This window comes from Callionymus lyra, chromosome 16 (genome assembly GCF_982586985.1).
Source record: "Callionymus lyra chromosome 16, fCalLyr1.hap1.1, whole genome shotgun sequence".
Lineage (NCBI taxonomy): Eukaryota > Metazoa > Chordata > Actinopteri > Syngnathiformes > Callionymidae > Callionymus > Callionymus lyra.
In genome coordinates this window covers 11,729,122-11,754,194 of record NC_141833.1, presented here as the reverse complement: position 1 = coordinate 11,754,194, position 25,073 = coordinate 11,729,122, and the positions used below count along the sequence as shown (strand labels likewise).

The 25,073-nt window shown below is 38.3% G+C and overlaps 2 protein-coding genes across 4 annotated transcripts; both read right to left on the bottom strand.

The window, feature by feature from the left end:
• Positions 1–7,376: 7,376 nt before the first annotated feature.
• Positions 7,377–21,493, bottom strand: armc6 (armadillo repeat containing 6). Of its 3 annotated transcripts, XM_087811137.1 has the most exons (9): positions 21,431–21,493; positions 20,957–21,090; positions 20,744–20,829; positions 20,086–20,656; positions 19,852–19,997; positions 18,326–18,457; positions 18,119–18,256; positions 16,438–16,657; positions 7,377–9,271 (listed from the first exon to the last, which is right to left on the bottom strand). In XM_087811137.1, exons 2-8 carry the CDS (start codon positions 21,075–21,077, stop codon positions 16,445–16,447), a joined length of 1,407 nt encoding a protein of 468 aa, XP_087667263.1. In that variant the 5' UTR covers positions 21,078–21,090; positions 21,431–21,493; the 3' UTR covers positions 7,377–9,271; positions 16,438–16,444. The 3 variants fall into 3 exon arrangements, with proteins under 3 accessions (XP_087667263.1, XP_087667260.1, XP_087667262.1); XM_087811134.1 differs by lacking the exon at positions 7,377–9,271 and having other exon boundaries at positions 16,007–16,657; XM_087811136.1 differs by lacking the exons at positions 7,377–9,271; positions 21,431–21,493 and adding an exon at positions 21,340–21,406 and having other exon boundaries at positions 16,007–16,657.
• On the bottom strand, positions 9,282–14,300 carry slc25a42 (solute carrier family 25 member 42). Its single transcript, XM_087811138.1, has 8 exons — positions 14,030–14,300; positions 11,884–12,018; positions 11,597–11,708; positions 11,465–11,490; positions 11,234–11,400; positions 11,042–11,158; positions 9,908–10,059; positions 9,282–9,847 (listed from the first exon to the last, which is right to left on the bottom strand). The coding sequence occupies exons 2-8, from the start codon at positions 11,941–11,943 to the stop codon at positions 9,522–9,524; spliced, it is 960 nt and encodes a 319-aa protein (XP_087667264.1). The 5' UTR covers positions 11,944–12,018; positions 14,030–14,300; the 3' UTR covers positions 9,282–9,521.
• Positions 21,494–25,073: the final 3,580 nt, after the last annotated feature.

Sequence of the window (25,073 nt, the reverse complement as noted above, 5' to 3'; positions counted from 1 at the left end):
CTGTACAGTGGGGTCTACTGTGGGCAGCAAAATGGCGGTCATGCACGTCACGAGGTTGTCTGTAGGTTCGTGGGAGCCTTGGATGGAGGGGTGTGTGTTTGGGGGGTGGGGGGGGTTACGGCTGCGGCGTCTGGTTCCAGAGACCAAGGTTGCGGGGTCTAGACTGGGGGGTGGGGGTTCGCTCAAGATGAAGTGGGGGGACTGTTGGTGGAGAGGTTATTATTTGAGTGGGGGTGTGGAGGGAGGGGTGGGGGGGGCATCTGGTTTTTTAAGGAGCAACTATTAATGAGGGATGGAGGAGAGTCGGGGTAGAGGGGTGGGGGGGGGGGTTAGTTTGTCTCGAACATTTGTCTCGGACATTTGCATAGAGGGGCATCCATACGCAGCCCCTCGTCCAACGGTCACATCGGCAGCAACACTCCGAGTCGTCGGTCGGACGATAACACTGTAAGAGATTCTCCTCATGCTTCGCCACATCTCTGCGACGCCGACCAATCGGCGGACGACGAGCCGCCCCTCGTCCAATGACTGACGCGCGAGAGACAGGAAGAGGAAGGGAAAAAAGGGCCAGCGAGTTTTTTTTACCCTTAAAGTGCTGGATCGAAACCATCAGATGCAGCAAGGAAGTGGATTACGTTGGTAGTCGTTTATGCATGAACACCTTGAGTTATAGTAGTGAGACATTATTAGCTTTTATAACGTCTTAAAATTATGTTAAATGAACAAAGTTCAATTATTTTTTCTTTCATGAGGGTCAGTCACACAAACAATCTCTAAAAACTGTATGGTTTTTTCTTTACAACACAATTATATACTTAAATAATACTATTTTACACAAGTACAATTAAACATTTTTAAAAATTAGATATATAGTAATAACTTGAGGATTTTAAGATTGTTTAGTATATTTATTTGGGACAAAGTGTCTTGTAATTTATATAGATTTATGCATCTTTTAAATGAAATAAAATACAAGGTTTTAAAGCAAAATTTCAGTTAGTGCATATTTAAAAATGTAAGAATATCGGAACAATCTTTCAAAATTGAATAAATATAATAAGTTTAAAAAAAAAATAGATAGAGTCATAGAATGGAAGGTTTTAAAAAGTAGCGTTTGTTTCATTGTCAACATGTGACGTTGAAACACTTCATGAAGTGATGATTAGCGCGAACAATGGCGTGAAGAGCGAGAGAATAGTTCCAGACAAGGGTTGTGAACCTGAGGAGGGCCGCCGACACAGACGTGGATAATGTGGCGACCAAACAAACGAGAGAAAGCGACGGCGAGGCTCCGGGCGTGGGAACACGAGGAGAACATATGCAGATGCGGTCGCGGCGAGACAGACTCATGAATACTGGGGGGCAGCAGGTGAAAGAGGAGCCTAGAGTTCAGGGGTCAAAGCCAGTCAAGAGGTTGTCTGGTTCCGTGCGCGAGTGCCACTCCGGCCCTCGTCTGGGTGTCGCGGGATGCTAATGGCTGTTTGAGAACGACCGGGTTCCATTGTGTTCCGGGGGAGTGGACCACAAGAGCTCCTTCATCATGTGAAGTAGAACAACGCGGTAGAGTCCCACCTCCCCTGCCCAAACTTTGGAGTCGTTTTTTTTTTGTTTTTTTTTTGCTCATGTGACATTTTGCTTTTGAGTGGCATGTTGCTTTCAGGCTCTTCACTTTGGTGCCTGCTGCTCTTTCAGGAGATTGATGGCGGCTTTGTTCCACTTGTACCCTGAAGAAAACCACCGCACACTCGCATGTGGAGGTTTCACTCGTCGGATTCTTGTTTAAAAACTCAAACTTACAAATAACATCCTCATTTTAAAGCTTACTCTTTCTTTCTATTCTGAAGCTTTGATGACTTCAATGTTGACGGCACAGAGTAGATGTTATTTTGTGTAACGATAAACAACAAAATGGATAAAAACAGGGGTGTGAATTGGTAAGAAACCGGTGATACGATAGGTATCAGGATACATGGGCGATACACTATATTGTGATACTGTAGGAACAACAATATATTGTGTGTTTTTTTTATATTTTAATTGCAGGAAAACTCATAGCAAAGTAGTAGTTAAGTCAAGTGAATATTTGCAATATTTGCATTTGGTAATTGTTTATTAAAACATCTAAACTGAACGGTTGAGTATCGATTCAGTGATGTAAATAAAAAATATATTGCAATATTTTAGTGTATGAATATATTTTTAATAATGATAATACACATCATATTTCTTTAGAACTTTTGGGAGACACCAGGGATTTAAACTAGATCATACCAGATCATGCCATACATTTCAAACTCCAGCCTAACAAACGTCTGTATAGAAGTAAATAAATATATACATTAATGAGTTGTTTACAACTTTAATATACAAAAAAAACTATATATGATCAAATATTCTACAAAGACAGTTGAATAGACTATTATTGTGAACCCCATAAATAACTTGGTGAGGTTAAAGGTTCACAATAATTGATTTCGTTTTCTGATATTATCCCGTCAGGTATGTCAATTTGAATAAGTTGACTTTTATTGTTGCAGTGCATTATGGACCCTGTGGTGGAAGTTCTTTTTTTCTTTGAGGTCCTTCTAACTAGAGTGGAAACAATTTGGTACCAGTCACGTCACCGTTCTGGTCCTGGTAGCATTCAAGGTCACATTTATGTATCTTCAGAGAAGTCTAAAACGTTATAACTGTAGCCAAAGACTTTGAGAAGAAAGCTTCTCACGGATGACTCAGCTCTGGGTTCTGGACCACAGAAAAAAAGGTCCCAATGAGAGGTTTAGTGTTCAAGGTAGAGCCTATGCCAAGTCAAGTACATCGAACCCTGTCAAAAGGTTCAAGTTTTGAAGTATAAAAACCGTGCATCATGGTAGCAGTGATGCAACAACACAGGTACACACTCTTGAAAGCATGAGCTCATCAGCAGCCGTGTGAAGGAAGGATGTGAGTGAAAGGGATGCAGGACTCTGGGCTTCCTTTATGCGAGCGTGTGCAGGCTTCATTAGATCCACAGAAAGAGAGGACTCCCTCCCCGGACCCCTCAATGGACCCACAGACCTGTCTCACTGGTGCGCGTGTGTGTGTGAGTGTGTGTGTGTGTGTGTGTGTGTGTGTGTGTGTGTGTGTGTGTGCGGCGCTTTGTCTCTCGCCCGAGCCTAAAGGAAGCTCGGCATTGACACCTTTTAGGGACTCACGTCTCTGTCTCACTCTCTTTGTCCCTCATTGTCTCGTTTTCTTCTCACATGGTTTTCCATTATTCTCCATCTCACCATTTTTCCCTCTTTCACGGGCGTTTATTCTTCCCCCGTCAGATCTTTTATGGCGGCCGACACTTTTGCACGCCGTACCTCGTGCACGTCACATTTTCGCGTCATATTTCACGACGCTAGCTCCACGGGCCGAGATGGTTTTTTGAAACTTTTGTCTTCAGTTGCAGCTCAGTGATCTAGGGAGTGTTGAGGAGATTTGAAAAGTTTAAGTCACAACATGTTAACAAACATTTGCCAAAATATACTTTTTAGATTCAAAATTATTGACCTTAAAAAATGATGTTAACTCGTGTTTCATCAGGATGACAATTTTGATTTAAACCTTCAGCTCTGTCGCAGTGCATTCTGGGATTCCAAGGATGGATGGCTGAAAGGATCTTCACCAGGTGTTATGAAATCCTGGTCATACAGCCTTTGATTATTTTGTGGGTTTGAAATCAGTCAGAAACTTACATTAACTGGCAATTTTGAGAGTAAAGAAATAAGACACTTGATTTCTGGGGATAGTTATCAATACTTGGATCTTTAACGGCACCAGTTCTGACGTAAATAGTAGAAATTGGACCAAAAGCAAACACAGATTTTGATTTGTATTTCATTTTATTTGTCCCTGAATCTTAAAAGAACAGCTTTTTAACATGTATTAAAGAATATAATGTATTTTGAACCAACAATGTAGCTTTATTTCGGTGAAAAGAAAAAAGGTAAAAAGCAGTTTTTGAACAATATTATAGTACCAGTTTGGCTCCAGTAAAGAACCAACAATAGAATATTCATTCCTCAAATGCAGCAGCAAAAATAACTCCCTCAATTGAAATATTTTATATACTTTAATGCGACAATAATCTTATTTTCATGCTAAATATTAGCAACAGTAGCTATGCTAACCTCTCTCTTGCCACCTAAATAAAAGATGAATTATTAACACATAATATTTTTGTTCAAGTTCGATTCATTGAGTCTTGCGTATCAATGCACATACTACTCTCTCTCTTCTTCTGCCTCAGATCATCTTCATCCTCCTCCTCATCATCATCTCTTCTGGCTCTGCTCATTTTTTTTGCAAATATCCTGTCGCAATATGCCTGACCTTTGACCTTTCCTCACTGCGACTCCTTCGTTCCCGTAGGCAGAGATGGCTGCAGCCATCGCACTTCGACACACACACACTCACACACACACACACACACGCACACACAGCCTGGGCTCTATTGGTATAGCTGTCACTCGGCCACCCATTCAGGGCTCAGTCACGGCCACTTAGAGCGCAGCAGACTCGGGGATTCAAACGAGCTGTGATCCAATGACATGTATTTATAATGAGGGGGCTGCGGGGACGTCTTTGTTGGACGGACACAATGTCGCTGTGGAAGTTGGCGATGGAGACCAGGATCCATCCATACGGCCTCGATCGCCGACTTCCAAGTCCAAGTTGTCGATTCGTAACTCTTGTCGTTTTTTCAAATAAAGACATGTTTTCGCGAGTAAGCAATGAATCCAGAGTTTACCAGGTCTTTGAACGCATCAGAGCAACCAAATTATCCAGAAGGTGTTAAATAATGTATAGATAATTAGTGATGAAGCTAAAGAAACCATAATGTGTAGAGAGTTGATTTATTATCCTTGAGTTTTTGTTATTTTAGTTGTAGCTGTAGTTCTTGTCATGACTGTATCCGGTAAAATGATTTGAACCATAAATCACGACTAAACATCAGTATATAGCTGTCATACGAGTGTGTTTGTGTGTGTGTGTGTGAGTGTGTGTGAGTGTGTGTGAGGTGTCAGCTGCAAGTCCAGTGCCGGGGACAGCGTGGGCAGTAGAGGAGCCTGGAGAGCCCTACAGGCTCGGCTAGGACCTTCGTAATTGCCCAACGTCTGAACCTCTACATGTGTCCAGGGACGTACATTTGGTCGTGAATACTCACACACAGACTCACACACAGACTCACACACAGGCTCACACACAGACTCACACACAGACTCACACACAGACTCACACCATCACGCTGATCACCTCTAACAGAGCTTCTAAACCAAGAAAGTCTTGATTCAAACTAGGCGTCTCCGACCACGTCCTCTCGCGACTCTCCGGGGCTCCCCTCAGGTGTAATTTTTGGGGTTCTGTGTGCCGACTATAGGTTCCTGGTGTGGAGGTCAGAGGTGCAGGAGTGTAGGCTGGAACTCAGACAGACATTGGTAGTCATGACGAGGGACTCCCTCCTCTGATCTTCGCCCCCCCTAAACCCTCCCTCACAGAAGTGCTGTGTCAGTCCAGACCCGGAGAATCATAGTCATGACTGCGACTGTTTCCTGCCTCTGACACTTATTTTCTTCCCTTCTGTGTCTTGCAGATGGAGATCATGAGGAACATCCCGGATTTTCTAAAAGTCGCTCGGATTCGTGTCAATCGTGTTCTTATTTGTGTAATCAAACGTTATGATGACCAGTGTTTATTCTCATTTGTGTTGCTTCACTAACAGATTGTTCGTGAATATTTATTGTACATGACTGTCATACAACTTGTGTCTGGTATCAATAAAGTTTTTTTTAAAACCGCTACTGATATGTTTGCAGTCTTTATGATTTTTAATTATTAATTTATATCTTGATTTTTATTTTATTTCTATTGTTTTATCTATAGAGTAAAACTAAAAATAATAATAAGGAATAACGACGACAACTAGATCCATTTTAATTAATTAATTAATTATTTTCTATTTCAAAATAAACATTAGCTAAGAAGCCGTTTTTATTGAATGTGTTAAAATCTATATTAAAGCAAAAAATCTGATGTATTGTCAGCATCATCATAATTCATCATCAATCATAATTATAATAATTCAGGAACTAAAACTTCTATTTAGCTGCAATTTAAGTTTCACAATAAGATATATTTTCAAATGGATTCGGCATAAAAAAATAATTTGTGGAGGGATTCAATTTTAAAAGGTATTTTTAAAAACGAAATTAAACGATCACGTTTCGTTATTTACGTGTATCTGCAGTTTAAATTACGTATTTGGAGAAAATTGTGTTTAAAATAAGCTGAAAGAATAAGCTGAGCAAAAGGAGCTTCAGTATATATTATATATACGTTATAGATTATGACGTCAGACATTTACAGCAATTATTCCTGTGATTCCTGCTTCATTTCCTTTCTTTCTTTTTTTCCCGCGTGCCAGGGCTATTTTTTTTAAATGAAAATAAAGCGTGTGTTGTGCTGCACTGGGGCCGCAGCACAGATGGACAGATAAATAAAGAGCTTCATCTGAATACATGCAAATTGGCTCTGCCTCTTCGTGGCATCGTGCCAAGTATCTATGGCAACCACATCTTTCACCTCCTCTCTTCCTCCTCCATCACTAATTAGTCTTTTTAATTGTCTCTCCTCCAGGAAACACGTCATTTTCTCCCTGAACACCATCATACAAATCAGCTTTACAGAGAAAATGTATTGAATGTTTAAATATAATTGTATATATTTTATCTTTTTTTTAACGAAGCTCGTGAATTAAGCGACAGATTTAAAAAAATGTATCTTATAATAAAAGAGTAAAATGTTAAGGTTTGATGAATTAATTGTCTTGAAGCAGTGACGTTATCCTGCCCCTGCTGCTGTGGATGTATCGCCGTGTTGCGTTCACGGTCAAGTTCATCGTCACGGCCTCGATCAGCGACCAGGTTCTGACCACACGCTCGGCCCTCGGCCCCTCCACGCGGGGCTCTACCGCCACCTACAGGTTGTCTGTAGTAGTTCGTGCTTGGTGCAGCTTATGGCTTTGTTCACTGGCCAGGAGCGCCCTCTAGCGGTCTATTAAATCAAAAATGGTGACTAAATATGTGGAGCTAAGAAGGGAAAGACGTAAATTATATAAAGCTGAAAAAGTGTTATTTATATCACTTTCGCTATCCGGTAGAAACATTCTGCGCATGCTCAGGATTTATTTATTTTTTACTCCCAATAGTGACGGATAGCTGTACTCATTCAATGATTTTAATTATATCATTTTAAAGTGATTTAATCATTTTAAAGTTATGCCATCATTTAGTAATAAGTGGTCCTTAAAAATAATTAAAAAAAATATCAAGAGCAAAAGACAAGAAATGTTGAGTCATATTTAGTTTTATTATTTATATTAAATCTTTTCACACAATCGGGACGAGAACTAAGCACACACACACACACGCGTCGCAAACACACACGCGTGTACGGCGACATGTACACGGAACTTGACCAGTAGATATTGGGTTATACACAAATACAATCACATCTTGTTCAGTGTCACATCTGGCAGCTTTTACATCAGGAATCCACAGTTGTTTTTTTTTGGCATTTCGTGATTGTCAACAGTGTCGATACCAAAACAAGATGATCACATGATCAAAATCCAGTTACACACACACATCAGGTTATCAAATAGTTGTTTGTTTTTTTTAATGTGCAAGGCAGTTTAGCTGACGTACAAAGTTTATGGACAAAAAAAAAAAAAATTGTAAATTCACAGCAAAGGGATAGAAAATGTCAGTACAAGTCGCTCAGTCACAATAAAATCATTCAACTACTGGTTAGGCACTTGATGATGATGATGATGATGATGATGATGATGATGATGATAATGACACTCTCCAGGGTAAGGTCCTTTATGACAGGCTTTAAATTTCATGCATTGGATTTAATAAAAGTAATATTAATAATATTAACTAAAATATGTATTTCTCTTGTTTACATCTACCTCTGAATAAATAAAATTCCTTTTCCTTGTAACATATAAGAACTATTACAATTTAGGGGCTTGGATTTAACGATAATAATCGAAGGAGCAGCTCTGTCATCAGAGACTCAGGGTAGAGCATTTGCTTTGTGTAGAAAAAAAAAGCTATTTGGAGTCAGTTCATGTCTCCTCTCGGACAAAGGAAGGCATCTGGACCCCACGATCCAAGCCGAGTGGCGAAGCTGAGAGCGACAAATATTCAGCGGCTGATGAGTGGTTGCAAAAATCATAAAAATAATATGTTTAAGTATCACCACAGCTCAGTGACCGATGAGAATGCGAGGCTGGCATGTTTTTGTTAAAGAACACGTCTGACTTTGAGGTAACGACTGAAGAGAACTATGTTTGTAAACTAAACAATGACGTTTATGAATTCATGGAAACCAAAACGTAAAGAAACATGAGATCAGAAGTCGAGAGACTTCATCGCTCATTGTTAATATTCCACAGAGAATAATCAGGACCAGCTCCTTTACAGTCGACACTGTTCTGTTCGGTGTCGGCTCGTAATACTGACAAACGTGTCACTGTTCCGAACATGACGTTTTTGGGCATAGACATTATCTAAAGCACATGTTCATCATCGACTCATGGAGGTTTTAAGCCCTTTTATTTTAATGGGAAATATAATGTTTGAGTGTCAAACACTCACTTGTTGTTGCTTCTACTTTAGCAGTAAAGTTTGACCGACAAACTCCTCAGTCTAGCACCGTCTCTTTGGTACAATTCCACGAGACAAACGTTTAAATATCGCAGCAGTGAATAAGTAAGTTAGTGCATCTTCAGCAGGCTTAACTTTATTTATTTATTAGATTTTTGTAAATATCTCTTTTACAAAGTTCTGATATGTTTGTTACTCGACAACTCTTAATTAATACAGTGACTAACAATGTTATTCAAGTAATCATTTTGCACCATAATCTTCCTTATTTGCTTTAATCGTTTAATCTTACAATTTTACTGCAGGCGTCATCTCAGAAATACTTGGGTGTGGCTTGTTTTTTGGCATACTGCTAAAAATGATAACGCTTAAAAAAAACTTCTACTGTACAATGTTGTATTATCTTGTCAACTGTACCTTTTAGTGTTATTGTAATCTTGGGTTAATGTTTCTCATTTCTGTAACAAAATACGAGTTAACAAATACCAAAAAGATTTGTTAATAAGATCATAAAGAGCGAATAATGTTATTTTAACTCTCTCAACATTTTAGTTTTTTTTTTATTTAATCTAAATAGTTAATTTAATAACAAATGTGATCGTGAATCATTTATGAATTACCGCCTTAAACGCGTGTCTATGAAATGTTTAAAGATGTGTAGCTTCGTTGGCTGTACAGGACCGATATAAGTAGAGCAACACTGCCCCGCGCAGGGAAGTAGTGGTACTGCAGGTTTAGTTTACACGGTACACGTGACTTGGTACCATCTAGGAAACTCTAATCGTCCACTATTGTCCACAAACACACTGACCAGTTGTGTTACCGCGTCGTGATGCCCATCTTGTGCAGCTTCTGCAAGACTGTCTGCGTCAGTTCAAAGGTCGTGAAGCTGATCCCCACAGCTATGGGCCCTTTGACCCAGTTCATGCTGAGACCTTTGTAGAGTCCACGGACGACCCCCTCCTCAGCCACGATGTCCCTCATGGTGCCCAGGATGGTTCCGTACGTGTGCCCGGTCACGCCAGCGGTCTGCATTCGCCGTCGAACCACGTCCAGGGGGTACGACGAGGACTGGCCGATGAGGCCGGCGCAGGCGCCGAAGACCAGACATTCGTAGGAGTACGGCTGAGGGCGACCGCTTCTCTCTGGGGGGACGAGTCAAGATTGTGAGTCGAGCGGACCGAGGACAGCTGTCGACTCGTTACCTTCGTGAACTTTCTTCAGAGTCTCGTAGGTGAAGAAGCTGAGGCCTGCGTAAGGGACCACGCCCAGTATGGTCGGAGCAAAACCACGATACAAGGTCTTCAGTCCTTCTTCTCGAGAGATCCGAGCGAAAACCTGTAAGATGTTGCTGTACCTGAGAACAACAGAAGCCATAGTCAAACTACTAGGACTATAGGATCAAACATAACACTGCCAACTTCAGATTAACATACGATATATTGCAATACTATAGTAACAAGAATATATATGTAGTATTGTCGAGTACTTGACTCTGGTGTTGCAGAATTCACAGACTCACAGACTCTCGACGAAGTTTAAACTGCTTTCATTTGTTTTGAAACCAAACATCAGCTTTAACCCTTGTGTTATCTCAGGGTCAAAATAACCGAAAAAAAAAAGGTGTTTGTGGTATCCCTCGTGTCGTCTCTGGGTAAAGGTGAACGACCTCCAACACTGCATATGTATTTATGGAAGCCAGAAAGGTCATTAACCTCGATCCAGAGACAACATAACAGTTAAAAGTTGCAGAAGTCGACTGTATCCTCTCGTCCTCAGTCATCAGCGCGATCTCGCAGGATTTTCTTTCGTTTCTTTGGCCACGAGGACATAATGACTGCTGCCATCCAGTGGCCGAAAGTTAAATTGGCACACAAAATTGAACAACATCTGCCAATATTTTCTTTAAACACACTTTATAAAATATAAACCATAAAAGTACATTGAGACTATTATAAAAAAAACATTACTTTAAAGTCAAAGATATTAAAAATATATATATATATATGTATTATTTCAAATAACAATCGCTGTATTTAACATTAATGCAGTATCATGAAATAAAACTCTCGTCAACACAGATGCATGCATGTTTACATGAACACAATTACACACAACAAAATGCGTGTTGTGCGACCAATTCTGGTTTGTTAAACACAAACTCACACATAACAGACACAGGCAAACAAAAAATAAACACCCAGCTTAACAAGAGATTAGCAAAAAATTCTTGCTCAACCCTGAGGCTTAACAGATCAAGAGTTTTCATGACTTCAGAAAAAATCCTCAAATGAGAAACGGAAACAAACGACAGAAGATACAAGGAGAAGAGAACTTGCATTTCCTTCGGTGTCACAGCCATTCTGGCGCGCACCATGTCCAGGGGATAGGTCAGCATAGCAGCTGTGGTTCCAGCCAGGGATCCGGCCAGCAGCCTTGGAAAGGGAGGAAGAGTCCTGTAGAGAAACACACAGCTGTCGTTGCATCATCTTTAGAAAGCACCAGGATGGAAAATAAAAAATGGCACCTACTTCCCCTGGAAGCCGTAGTATTCTCCCAGCAGCCGCTTGTACTGCTCGTGGGCACAGAACTGGATGGCGGCGTAGGGGATGACGCGCACCATGGTGGCAGAGTTCCCCCTCCACAGACTGAGGAAGCCATCCTTCAGGTAGGTGCGGTAGATCAACCTGTACGCCTCCTGCCGTCACGTCAAGAACATGAGCTTATGTTTTATTTTCACACCCAAAAAAATCTGAACCAACCTTGGCGGAGAATCTGGCAGAAGACACTGAAACACAAAAGAACAAAACACATTTACGGCGCTTCTGTTGTTTATAAAAATACATTTTTGATCAATTAAAAAAATAATAAACTAGTAGTATCAGCACACTTGCCTTGGAAGATAATTTTAGTTCTGTCCAGCGGGGCGACAGCTGTCTTGGCCACAGCTCCTGCTAGAGCTCCGGACAAGAGCGAGTTGATGACTGAGCGCGTCTGCTTGACCTTCTGCAGGAAACACATGGACACGAGTTAGTAACGTCTATCTCATCTAATAAACTTACAAGATATTTTAACACTCTGCAAAAGGAGGCGTTTTAATTCAGTTCAGTTCAGTTTATTCAAAAGGACAATGTGCAGTTAAATTAAAAAGATGGGGTTAAATGCTAGACTCCTCAATTACCGCTGACTGAGCATCGTCCCTTGTGAGTGAAGCTGGTTGGTCCTGGACTCCATTCCCCATTCCAGAGGACTAAACACAGCACTGACCCGAGCAGACAAACGTCCACCACCAGGGGGCAGCAGCAGCAGCAGCAGGCTATACAAGAAGAAGAGGTCGCGGTCAGTTGTTTTCTTTTCACAATGTATTAAAAACATTTTTCTTAATATTTGTTGCCACCATGTCTATCATTTTCCCTTATGTTTACCTGATGTTAACTAATTTTACTTAAAAGTTAAAGGAGTATCTTTAAGACATGAGACGTTTTTATTTGTTCAGGCTTTTCCTTGATTTTCTGGAACTCCTGTTGTGTTATCAGTTTTATCTTGACCTTTAAAATATATACTTTATTGAATATTGTTTTGATTGTTTAAGCGCTTTGTGACCCTGGTCTGGAAAAGCGCTATACAAATAAAAATTACTTACTTAGTTACATGCAAACAAAGTGCATTTCAACAACTAACATCAATGATATTATGTTTTTATAACTGTCTCATTGTTACCTATTAATTTCAACTTAATAGTTAAATGAATTGCTCAAAACTACAAACAATACTATGACAACATTGCCTTTAAATAAAGTATCACAAGTATTATATTATTTATTGATTAGTACAATGGTTGTTTTTTTATATAATATATACATTATAAACAACAATAGATTTGATATAAACCCAAACAAAAGCTCTTCATTGGTTTATTAAAGTTAGTAAAGCCTTAAAACTGAACATTTAACTTCCTTGTTTAACTTGTAATTGAATTTTAAAAAATCGAGTTACATACATTTAGTGGAAGGTTAAGCAACTTGTAGGTGTGGCATGAAATAAAATGAAATTCAAAGAGTATTGAAAAACATGTCTATATGTAAAAACCCTACCCTTTTTGACAAGCATGCTGTGTGAGCAAACACCTGCCACTCACGTCGACACAGAAAGGTTACACCCAAACATATTAGGTGAGAGGTGAGAGTTTTAAGTGGTAACTTCAAAAAAATATATATAGAAATCACTCTGATACACAAAAATGCTGTCTGGGAAGATGTTAACAAGTAATGAATGAATGTTGGAAAACAAATACAGTTACAACACATGTCCAGAGCTAATCATTTGACCGGACAATCATCTGCTCACGGAACCTTTAACCCAACAGACGAAATGATCCATCCAAGAATTAAAGAGTTCAAACCTCTGCATATCAACATGCTGTAAACATCGACATCTGCATGGTTGACGTTAATAAAAGAAGGTACTGTTCCGATCAAAAGCATGTCCTTGTAAAAGTTTAAATGTATACATTTGTATTTATTCTAGTGTGACCTGAGGTCAACTTAGCTATTAAATATATAAATAGCTGTTACTCATTACATCATAACGGTTGACAACAAGTCGTACATTTATTCACCTTCTATTCTCGTGCCAAGGTTAAGACCTACAGATGGTCGTGATACTATTTTGGCAGCATGATGTCTGCATGTGACGTCTTGCAAAATGGATGAACTGCTATTACACACTGTATTCTGAATGAATTTCTGACTTAAAAATAAACATTTCTGATATTAAATCTAATATGGATTGACGTGCAAATTGCATCGATTTGCAGTGAATTGTGTAAAAACTATAACAATAGTTACCACAACTTGTTAAGGTATGTCAAATATATTATTTTTCATTTTATTATACTGGATTATAATTCATTTAAATTATTCCTTAATAGTCTACAAATACGAATATAGGTTTTTTTTTTAAGCCTTTTGTCCATTGCTACGGTCTGTAAGTTTTAATACAGACTCAAATATTTAAGTTTCTTTCTTAAGGGAAGAAAATGTGCTTTAATATATTTAAAAATAAAAGGTATATAAAATACTATCAAATTATATTTTTGGCATATTTAGCTTGAATGTATTACTTGATATTGTTTATTTCACTCCTTCATTTGTGCTTGATGGCCCCTGTATATAATGTGGCCCCTGAGGAAATGCAATTGCCCACCAAATGTTCTAGAATGTCACTGCAAAGTATTAAAGATTATCAGTCAAACGAACCCCCCTGCTCTGCCTTCACCTTTAACCCCCCAAATGAAACTTGTTCACACACAAACAACATAAACTCACCTGAATTATTGGACAGAACTTTGAGAAACTTCCACGCAGGTATTTTGCGACCATTAGCCCAGCGGCAGGTTGAACTCTGGCTAGCTGTTAGCTCGCTGCTACATGACCGTTTACTTTCACGCTATGGTGACGGCAGTCGTGCCGGTAGCGGTGAGAAAATGTGAATAGGAGTTGTTGGAGGAGGTGTTCCGTTCCCCCGAGACTACTGTCGTCCGCTAGCAAACTCTCCAACACGGCAGCGACTTGAAGTGAGAGGGGACGTCCATACTGTTATGTTTTTCTGACGGCGAGGCAGTGGGGTTTGACAAGGGCGAACGCGGGGCACGCCGGGAAATGTAGTAGGTAGTCGATGTAGGTGGGCTGGGATAGGTCGAGATGACGGGCGTGACTGAGGGGTAAATGTGTGTTTAAAAAGGTAAATAAAGCTCGATATTATTAACAAAAATGCCTTGGGGACTCTGAAAATTATGTTTCGAATAGAAAAAACTGGATAATGTAACTGAATTTGATATTGAATATTGATATTTGAAATATAAAGTTTAAATATATATAGCAGAGTTGACATCTTTGTACTCATGTACTGTATCAACTATGTACTGTTTCAACTATGTTGCGATGTATGTTTGAAGATTTAACTTTCCTGGGATTCATAAACTTATATTTAGCTGCATATCAATCTATCCATCCATCCATCCATCCATCCATCCATCCATCCATCCATCTATCCATGTATCTATCTATCTATCTATCTATCTATCTATCTATCTATCTATCTATCTATCTATCTATCTATCTATCTATCTATCCATCCATCCATCCATCCATCCATCTATATATCCATCCATCCATCCATCCATCCATCCATCCATCCATCCATCCATCCATCCATGTATCTATCTATCTATCCATCTATCCATATATCTATCCATCTATCCATCTATTTATAACCACAGTTTCTGATAACTGCTCTACACCTGTAGTACACGGATTCAACTTTTAACACCGGTCAACAGGTATTACAGCCGAGGACAACTGTACTACCTTCCACAATTCCTCTGTATTTTATGTCAGCCAACAAGTGTTTTATGAGATTAAGGTCTGGGGAGTGTGCTGGCCATTCCATTACTAGAATTCTGTTTATCTGGAACCATGATTTCCCCCTTGGCTTGCTTGTGTGTATGGGATCATGGTCTCGTTGAAACACCCATTTCAAAGCATTTTCTCTTCAGCATATGGAAACACAACTACTTCTTCAAGTATTCTGATGTACTTAAACTGATCCTGGATATATATATAAACCCATATCATATCATATGTATATATTAAGGCCATTTTACAATTATGTATCGTCATTATTCCTTTATAAATCTTCTATTTTCATTTTTGTTATGTACACTCCAGAGTTTAAGTATGGTAAATTGTGTTTTCAGTATAATACATGCTGTCATTTTTTTTTAGAAACTGGATGGTGTTCGATAAATGTTTAAAATATTATCTAAAAATAAAAAATGTGTTCCATCCATTATCTGCCACTTCCGCAAAACGGAACAAGATAAGAGGTTTGTCATGTAGACTTTTTGATTGGCTACTGGTCCGGAAATATCGCTGCCCCTAGGATGTGTAAGGGAGAACAGTTCTGGGCATGCGCACTATGAATTGAACAGCTCGGTTTAAACGGGCACTGAATTATAAAGTTGTTGAGATAAGTCTTTGGAAAATTATGATAAATGCTTCGAACCAAATATTCTATTAGTAACACAATTTGTCTTTTTTTAAAAATATTATTATTAATAAAACATTATTTTAGCCTGCATAGTGATCCACAGCGCCATCTGCTGGCGCACCTAATGTCTGCCTATGAATATAGGAACTCTTTCACTGAAGCTACATCCTAGTGATTTGTTTTAAAATGTTTTTCCATGTTTTCTGTCAAGTCTGCAGTAAAAAGCCTCATATTGCATCAGAAATAATCACACATTCACTGGTTATCTGTTTATGAAGTATGACACTGTATAAACAAATAGTTTTTATAAGTTTCAATAAAAAAAATGGACATGAATTCAAACAAGTGCAAAACAATCACAAGGGAATTTTGTCATAATTAACTGTTGTGTGTTGTCTCTGGGTCAAGGTGAACGACCTACAACACTGCATATGTATTCATGGAAGCCGCGGTTCAATTTGACCCTGAGATCACAGGTCAAAGCAAAGAGTTAAACTACATTATTAGTGTCAGACCAGTAGTTTTCTATTGTAACAAGAACTCCAACACTTGTTTCTGCCTCTAATATATCACGAGCAGTTCTTCACATGATGTTATTCTGGAATGATAATAACTGTTGGCTTTTGTGGGTGACAACTTCTTTTTTTTTTAAACTGTGATTTTGCGCATTGTGGTAAAATCTCACAAATCCTTCAGTTGGTGAGACTTCCATGCTTGCCAGTCCACAGCTCTCTTAGCTCCACCTGACAACCTAAATCTCTTAGTGCTGCTTTGCCAACGTCCCCGAGGTCTTTATGGCTCCTCAGCGCCTGAGTGATCAGGGCCTCGGCTCCCATGTCCAGGATTGGTTGAGTGAAGTGGCTCATACGGGCGACGAGATTCCTCAGCAGCATGCAGGACTGTCTCTGTACAGAGGAGAGGAAACACACATTAATTGGCTTAAATGATTCATCTTAACGAGAAAATGTGAAATTTAGAAATATTGCAGTGCGAAGGAGAATCTGTAAACTGAAATGCTTGAAAGAATAGAATAAGTATTCAAAGTACAAATATCTGGAAACAGTTGAAAGGATGGAAGAAAGAAGAAAGAATGTGAAAATGTTGAAATAAAGTGAAAAAGGTTAAGAAGAAGAAAAAAGAAGAAAGGGAAAAAGAAGAAAAAAAGTGGAATTTGTAGTAAAAGTAGAAGGAGTAGTAGAAGTAGAATGAGTAGTAGGAGTAGAAGAAGTAGAATAAGCTGTAGAAGTAGAAAAAGTAGTAGGAGTAGCAGAAGTAGAATAAGTAGTAGAAGTAGAAGTAGAATAAGTAGTAGTAGTAAAAGAAGAATAAGTAGAAGTAGAAAGGGTAGTAGTAGAAGCAGAATAAGGAATAGTAGTAGTACAATTAGTGGTAGAAGTAGAAGTAGAATAAGTAGTAGTAGAAGAAGAAGAAGTAGTAGAAGTAGAAAGAGTAGTAGCAGAAGTAGAAAAAGTAGTAGTAGAAGTAGAATAAGTAGTACAAGTAGAAGTAGAATAAGTAGTAGTAGTAGAAGAAGAATAAGTAGTACAAAATGTAGTAGTAGAAGTAGAATAGGGAATAGTAGTAGTAAAATTAGTAATAGAAGTAGAATAAGTAGTAAAAGTAGAAGTAGAATAAGTAGTAGTAGTAGTAGTAGTAGAATTAATAGTAGAAGTAGAAAAAGTAGTAGTAGAAGTAGAATAAGTAGTAGTAGAAGAAGAATTAGTTGTAGAAGTAGAATAAGTAGAAGTAGAACACATAGTAGTAGAAGAAGAATTAGTAGTCGAAGTAGAAAAAGTAGTAGTAGAAGTAGAACACGTAGTAGAAGAAGAAGAATTAGGAGTAGAAGTAGTAGAATTATTAGTAGAAGAAGAAGTAGCAGAAGTATAATAAGTAGTAAGAGTAGTAGTAGAATAATTAGTAGTAGAAGTAGAAAAAGTAGTAGTTGAAGTATAAGGGGGGTAGAATAATTAGTATAATTAGTAGTAGAAGTATAATTAGTAGAAACAGTAGAAGGAGTAGTAGTAGTAAGTAAACATACACTTTGAATGAAGTATCTAGCTGTAAGTACATGAATGTACCTGAAGGTCAAAGTGGAAGGAGTTGAAACATTAGTTGAAGCGTTTCCCCCATTCAAGTGAATAGGGGGAAAAAAAGGTTAGAAAAAGAGGAAAAGAAGAGAGAGTGCAAGAGATAAAAGAGAGCTAGAACATATCCCACATTTCGGGAACGAGCCGAATTGAGTTTTGAAAAGTTTGAATGGTTCAAATTGGATAAAATTTGTAGGAGGAGATGAGGTACAAAATGTAGGTCAGAAGAGCAAGAGTGGTGCCTTCAGCATTCACCCAATCACAGTCAAGAAGAGTCACCTGAACATTAGCACTGTTGGGGTGCGTCTTCATCGCCTGGATGGCAGCAAACACACCCCCTTCCGCCATTATGACAGAACAGTTTTTGGGTTTTCGTAAAGCCAGGACAGAGAGGCAGGCGCAGCCTTGTTCACACACCTGAAGCAGAACGTTTGAAACAGTTTTAGATCAATGCATTCATGATAATATTTGACGTTCAAGACTTACAGCGGAATCAAGGTTGTGTTTGTTCATGGTGATCACGACCAGCTGGACTCCGCCTGCATTCACCACTGCGTCTTTAACGTCGTCGTTTCCTGCGATGGCTCGTATCGCACTCAGGACTTGACGAACTAAGTCCTGTCGGATGAAAACACACGAGTTTAATTCATTCATTTTCTCAGCGTTATTGAACACAAATGGTTGAATTGTGACAATAAATCACATTATGAATTCTGTGTGATGCTCATTCATACTTTCCATTAACATTTGTAACACTTATGGTAGCATTTAAATGCAGTTACAATGATTGAGTTAATGCTGGAAGCACTTTTGCTCTTCTGACCTAAACTCTATATCCATCTTAAGGAAGTAGATCAGCGCCAAAAATTTCATTTTTTAACAGAACCAGTGTTATAAAGAGAGTCAGTCTCACCAGAAACGAGTTAATTCTGAAACATGACATCGCCTGACAAAAGTTCTAGAGCAGGTTTCGAACCCGCGACTCCAAAAGACGAGACATCACATTAACTCACTGAGGTTGTGGGCGGGGCTTCAACAAACTGTTGAGAAGGATCAGACCATCAGAGTAAACTATCGTTTCCGTTTAAATCCTTTTACATCAGAATATACTGATTGATCGTGAGATGTAGTTTAAGACGTTTAAACTCCAGACGTTAAAACAAAACTTGTCATGAAAATATCTAAACTGATGCTGCAGTGATGACGTCACCTTATCGTTTATGCGAGTATGATCCAGTAACTCGGTACTCGTTTGGTTTTGTCTGGTGGATTCATATTTTTTTATATTGAAAAATATAACAAATATTGAATAATTTAAATTTGAATCTAACAAATATTGAATAATCTGAAGTAAAATATAACAAATACTGAATAATTGAAATTAAAATATAACAAATATTGAATAATTTAATCTTTCAATACAAAAAAATATGAAACTATTCAATATTAAGATGGCATTGAATTACTTCTTCTACTAGGTAATACTACCTCTACTTATTCTACTTCTACTACTTATTCCACTTATGCTATTACTACAACTAATCCTATTACTGCTTTTACTACTTATTCTACTACTAACTCTACTACTTATTCTACTACTACTACTTCTTCTACTCCCAATACTACTATGTATTTTACTCCCAATACTACTATGTATTTTACTCCCACTACTACTTCTACTACAGTAGTTATTCTACGACTACTTATACTTACCGTCTACTACTTCTAGTACTTATTTTACAACTCCCACTACTTGTACTTCCAATTTTATAGTACTTCTACTATGACTTCTAATTCTACTAATGAACTAGTTTCAGCAGATTAAGCATTCACACAGAATTCTTTCGAGCCTCTGTTTTAAAATAAATAAAGTTGAGCAGTTAATGTAAAAGGTTGGACAAGGACTCGTCATCATCATCATTATATTGTACAGTAAGTAAGACCATCTATATGTCGGTGTCCTAAGAGATGACTCTCTGGTCTCTGAGAGAAGTGATTTGAGAATGACCTACCGCTGACTCGTAGCAATCTGCCATCAGGGTCATCATGAGCTTCAATCCTCCCAGATTACAAATGTCTTGACAGAACTCGTTTCTAACGGCCAGACGCGACAAAGTGGCACAAAGTTCACTGAGGACCGAAGTGTTGTCGGCATGAGCTGTGGGGAGTCAACGAAAACCAGGCGCAAAATGTCAAAAGCACGTGACTATGTGATAAAAGGTATATAAAGAAAAAGGTATATTTACCTTCTGCAGCTTTAATTAGAATCTTGAGTCCATGATGTACTAAAACAATAGTCTTGGCGTGCTCATGAGCCTGCCCGTATGGAACACGGACATCATCGTCAAAGGTCATGACCCTAAGAGCAGCAGACGCCTCCTTGACTATCGCAGCCGACTCGATGTTCTGCGTTATCGCTCCCGTCAACAAAGCCAGGACGCCACCTTTCACCAGATCCTGCCTGTTCTGCTCGTGCTTCAAGCAGCAGTGACGTACGGCACCGATGCAGGCGCGCGTCACAGCCGGATCGGTCGGATACTTCTTCAGGACCTCCACCAGGAACTGCTGGCCTTCAGCGTCCAACAGATCGGGTTGTCCGTCGGTAAGTGCCGATAAGGCGGAGACGGCAGTAAGAGCGGACTCTGAATCGTCGACGCTCCTTTTACAGACGGAAATAATAACAGGATACGCTTCTTTCTGTGCGGCCAGGAACCTCTGAGCAAATCCAAGTTGACATTGCTCTGTGAAGCTCTTCATGTCCGCTGAGAATTTTGAGACGTCGTTTAAGTCTTTGTTATTGCGGAGGGACTCTAATGCCTGCAACCACCAAAAAAAAAGAAAAAGAGAGAGGGCATTAATACAGAAATACAGTTAATTTGAGTTACTTAAGAAGGAGAAATGCACCTTTAAGACCAAGTGGGTCTTCTCCTCTTCTACAGCGTCAGTAGATGAAGTGGGTACGGCCTTGACAATGCAAGTGAGGTCAACACCTGTGCAACATTTTCAAGATAATAATAATCGATAAAGCAATATAAAGAATGTCGTAAAGGCAATTTCAAAACAAACAATGATATACTATTTTTAACAGCGAAAAGCGATTATCCATGGAGAAGTTACCTTGGGACTCAAACTGCTCCACAGCATCCCTGAGAGCATCTTCAGGATCCATCTCAAACTCCTCGATGTTTTCCTTCACTGCTGCATCGAATGTTTCCTGGGTTATTCTTCGTAACGCCATCTTGCTGCTGTATCTATGTAGAGGAATCATTGAGTTGTAGAATTCAATTTCTTCAGTATCACGTTGAGACAAGATGAGCACATCACACAACACTATTAACCACAAAACGTAGTGAAATACGAGACATTTTTCCTACAACTGAGAACAAAACAGTTCAACTATTTCGACCATAAATGAACGTTATCTCTAAAGACACATCATGGATCGATTTACCAGTTTCTAGGGTTTCTTTTAATAATGTGACGTGGATATATGGACGTACCACGAGGTTTATTGGGTTATTATTGTTGCTTCCCGTTTGGTAAACACAATAATGACTCGAGTTTCATATAAAACTATAAAGTAAGTATTACCTCCAGTCGCCACCGCCCAGACTCTGTTGTCTACTGATACGGTCTTAGCGTATATGCTAACAGTGTACGCTATTAAATGTACGTAGTCACTTAGTGAATAGCAAAGAACGTAGTGCTGTGTTTCACCGAAATGTGCTCGGTTGAAACACGAGTTATTTTTTTTAATACCTACACAAGATACTTTTAAACAAATTGTCATTGTATATGACTTTTCGTTATTTAAAAAGTGTTGAATATATTTCAGTTCATATTTAATAGTTCGATAAAAGGTTAATGATTGCGTCGCAAAATAATAATAATATTAAAAAATACTTATGGTGTAGAATGTAGAATTTTATAACACGGATTTATATTAATATATATTTTCAAATCAGAATATAAAAATAAAAATGATTCAGGTATACACGCCATGGAATATTAAATCGTGTGCTAGAATCTCCCTGTTGGTGGTTTACAGATCTGACCACTGGGTGGCAGTAGTGGGTAGCCATTCTGATGTCAAACACAACGTTTACAATTTACAGCATATTCAGAATACATGAAAAATACTTGTTGAATAAGTTCTTTTTTTGTGTGAGTGGAATGAACATGTGTGTTTAACAGATTTTTTTTTATTTTATATACTGGAATGGTGTCGTGAAAATATAAAATAATTAGTAGGAAACGCGTCAAGTAATGTTATTTCAACAAACAATTATGGCATAGAGATCCATATGTTTACTTGTCACTGTGTCAGATTAAACCATTATGTTGTGGTGGAAAATACGGCTAATCAATTTATAAAATGATTATTATTTCGCGTTTTTAAAATACATATATATTCATATATATTTCGTAAAATCAATAAAGGTTGTTTTGAACATTATATCACATTATTCTGTTTTCGAGGTCATTTAACGTTGCTGCTCTAGTTAATATAGACTCTAAAAAATAATGCTGCGTTCAAGACGTTCAAACTTTCAGGACGTAGACCGCGGATGCCTCAGACCCAGCTGCGAGGAGCCACTTCCTGCCAAATAGTGAGCCGCCCGCTGTTGCCTGCAGCAGCTACTTCCTGCATTGTTCCACTACTTAGTGAGGATGAAGTTGAAGCTGCTGTCATGTCAGCCAGACCTCTGCTCCCTCAGCAGACCTGTGGTCAGTCTTTGGTCAGATAGCATTATTTCAAGGCAGAATGCTGGCTTTGATCCTATTTGGAGTATTTTCACAACTATTGAAGTTCAATCCACTAAATGTTGTATTTCTTTTTCAGATCCATGCACTACTTGTATATATTCTCTGATGTAATGTATGTCTTTTAAGTTCAGATTTTAATTTAATTTACATTAAGAATAAAATAAAAAATGTTATTCTTCTTAAGAAATGAAGGGATTTTTCAAGAGTGTCTTGGAATTAACAATACAAATTTATCCATTTCTGAAATATACGGTTGTAAATTAAAATGTTCATCTGGTAATACCAAAAAAGCGAGAGCTAGGATAAAAAAATCTTCATTAAAAATGGGGGGGGGGGGGAATGTGATTTGATTTATTAGAAATAAATATTTGATTGATGTAAATGCTTTAACAATAGTAACCATTTCAGAAGCAAAGTGTTAAAATAATGGTTATTCATACTTTCAAATAAAAACATAATTATTATAGTTATGTTAAAAGACTTCAAAGCCTTTGTATTCTCATTTTTAAGATACACATCTACAATGATTTACCATCTATTTTTTCTTTGGCGCCGTTGTAAATATTGGTATTTATTTATGGACCAAGTTCAGACCGAGACAAAGATTTCATTCAAGAATAACATTTTTTCCTTTAATCATCTGAAACTGAGGAGGTCTGAGGATACTTGTCTGACTTTTGACAAAGAGCAGTTGCCTGGCAACCAGTGTGGAGTCCAGGGAGTTAGATCTTGCTCTGATTACGAGATCACCACGTTACCACCTAAATACATCTGAATTTTACAGCCAACCAAGAGCCAAGAATTTGAGAAAGTGCGATTTTTTTTTCCTTTACAAGAGCTTCTGTGTTCCAAGTTTACCTGATATTGGTTCATATCCCTTCAAATCAATTCATAAAGTACACATTAAACATATATTTTTTTAACTTCTCTCGGGGACGTAAGGGATGGATGGTCAAGACTCAAGAGATTTGGTTGCATTCATACAAGACAACTGTGTTCCCTCCGGAGACAGAGGGCTGTGATGAGGGGACGGAAACAATCAGATGTGATGACACAGCATCATCTGGAGCCAGCTGAGGACGGCAGAATGAGAGGGAGAAAGCCCTCGAAAAAAAAACAAAAAAAAACACACCACCAACCCCCCACCTGTTAGACAACACCAGCCCCTTCCCAATTCTCTTTCATGGAAACCACTTCCAGCGCCTGCATCATGATCTCCCAAACAAGTGTCGGTGTGTACGAAGAGAACCGACGACATGGACCCTTAAAAGAGTTTTTTTGGGAAAAAAGTTTCCTGGAAAACATTCCAAAAGTTGTAGTTGGGAATGACGTCCAAATCCGATGTATTTTTTAATCATTTGCACTATTACAGGGCTATTACCACTGGCTAGCGACTCAATTTCAAATTCTAAAAGAAAAATGTAGATTATTATTAATATGAAATAAATGATGACTTGGTGGAAGTTCTTTAAATTATTTTATGGTTGGTAGTTCAAAGGTTGCTCACAAAGAAAGAGAAACCGAAACAAGTCCAGGTTTTAGATGTTTTTTTAGCTTCCTCATACGCCCACTGCTAGTGTAAGATAAGAAAACTGTAATTTATCGGCCTGATGACCCCTGAGTGACATTTCTGGGAACTGGAAAAAAATACCACGATACCATTTAACCGTAAAACTACAAATTTCTCGAGTATAGCTCATTTCCTGATATCTGACTGCAGTTTTTGGTTATTAGACGAGTAGTACTTCATGGAGGACTATGTTCGAGATAACGACAGAAGGTATTCCATGTTTATAACACATCGTATTCGAAAGATCCAACCGTTTTTTATGACTTTATAGTCCTGGATGATGCAATCAAATGTTGATAAAGGGGTCAAGCGTTCATTTAAAAAGAGAATAAAGTTTCATTTTAAAGTATAAAATGTTTTGATTTTTAATTTAGAAAGGGATCCACGTAAAAAAATAGACTTCGGTTTGTCCTTTTTAAAAACTGCTCTAAAGACTGAGAGTGTGTCACGTATATTAAGTCCACAATCCATATCATATAGGCAAAATAATCAGATTATTCCAGATTAGCAGTGGACTTTGGACTCGAAGCTCTTTTGCTGGCCGGTGCATTACTTTTGAACCGTGATGTTTACACCGACCCGTGCAACTATTTCACGACTCATTTAAGTGTTTTAAACATTAAAAAACAAATACAATTGAAAGAAAAGTATTGTGATGTTCTTAAGGAAATCTGATGTCACTTCCATGTTCACCTCTGCAGATGCAAGACTCTCCAGATATACATGTGATGCGTTCAAAGTAAGACACAAACATGAAAAGCTTCAAGTCTTTAAGGTAAGGTAAGGTAAGGTAAAACTTTATTGAATTATTTACTAAATAGTTTTTTTCCAATAGCCAGCACATTTTCATAAACAATAAAAAATAAAAAATAAAATAATAAGAAGAACATAAAGAGA

Excerpts from the sequence above, each read along its gene's own strand:
- slc25a42 (XM_087811138.1), bottom strand. The coding sequence starts at position 11,943 with ATGGGGAATGGAGTCCAGGACCAACCAGCTTCACTCACAAGGGACGAT. Across the intron at positions 11,491-11,596 it reads AACTAAAATTATCTTCCAAG|TGTCTTCTGCCAGATTCTCC; the intron begins GCAAGTGTGCTG and ends TTTGTGTTTCAG. Across the intron at positions 11,401-11,464 it reads CTGCCAGATTCTCCGCCAAG|GAGGCGTACAGGTTGATCTA; the intron begins GTTGGTTCAGAT and ends ACGTGACGGCAG.
- armc6 (XM_087811137.1), bottom strand. The coding sequence starts at position 21,077 with ATGGCGTTACGAAGAATAACCCAGGAAACATTCGATGCAGCAGTGAAG. Across the intron at positions 20,657-20,743 it reads AGACCCACTTGGTCTTAAAG|GCATTAGAGTCCCTCCGCAA; the intron begins GTGCATTTCTCC and ends TGGTGGTTGCAG. Across the intron at positions 18,458-19,851 it reads CAGATTGCTACGAGTCAGCG|GACTTAGTTCGTCAAGTCCT; the intron begins GTAGGTCATTCT and ends TTCATCCGACAG.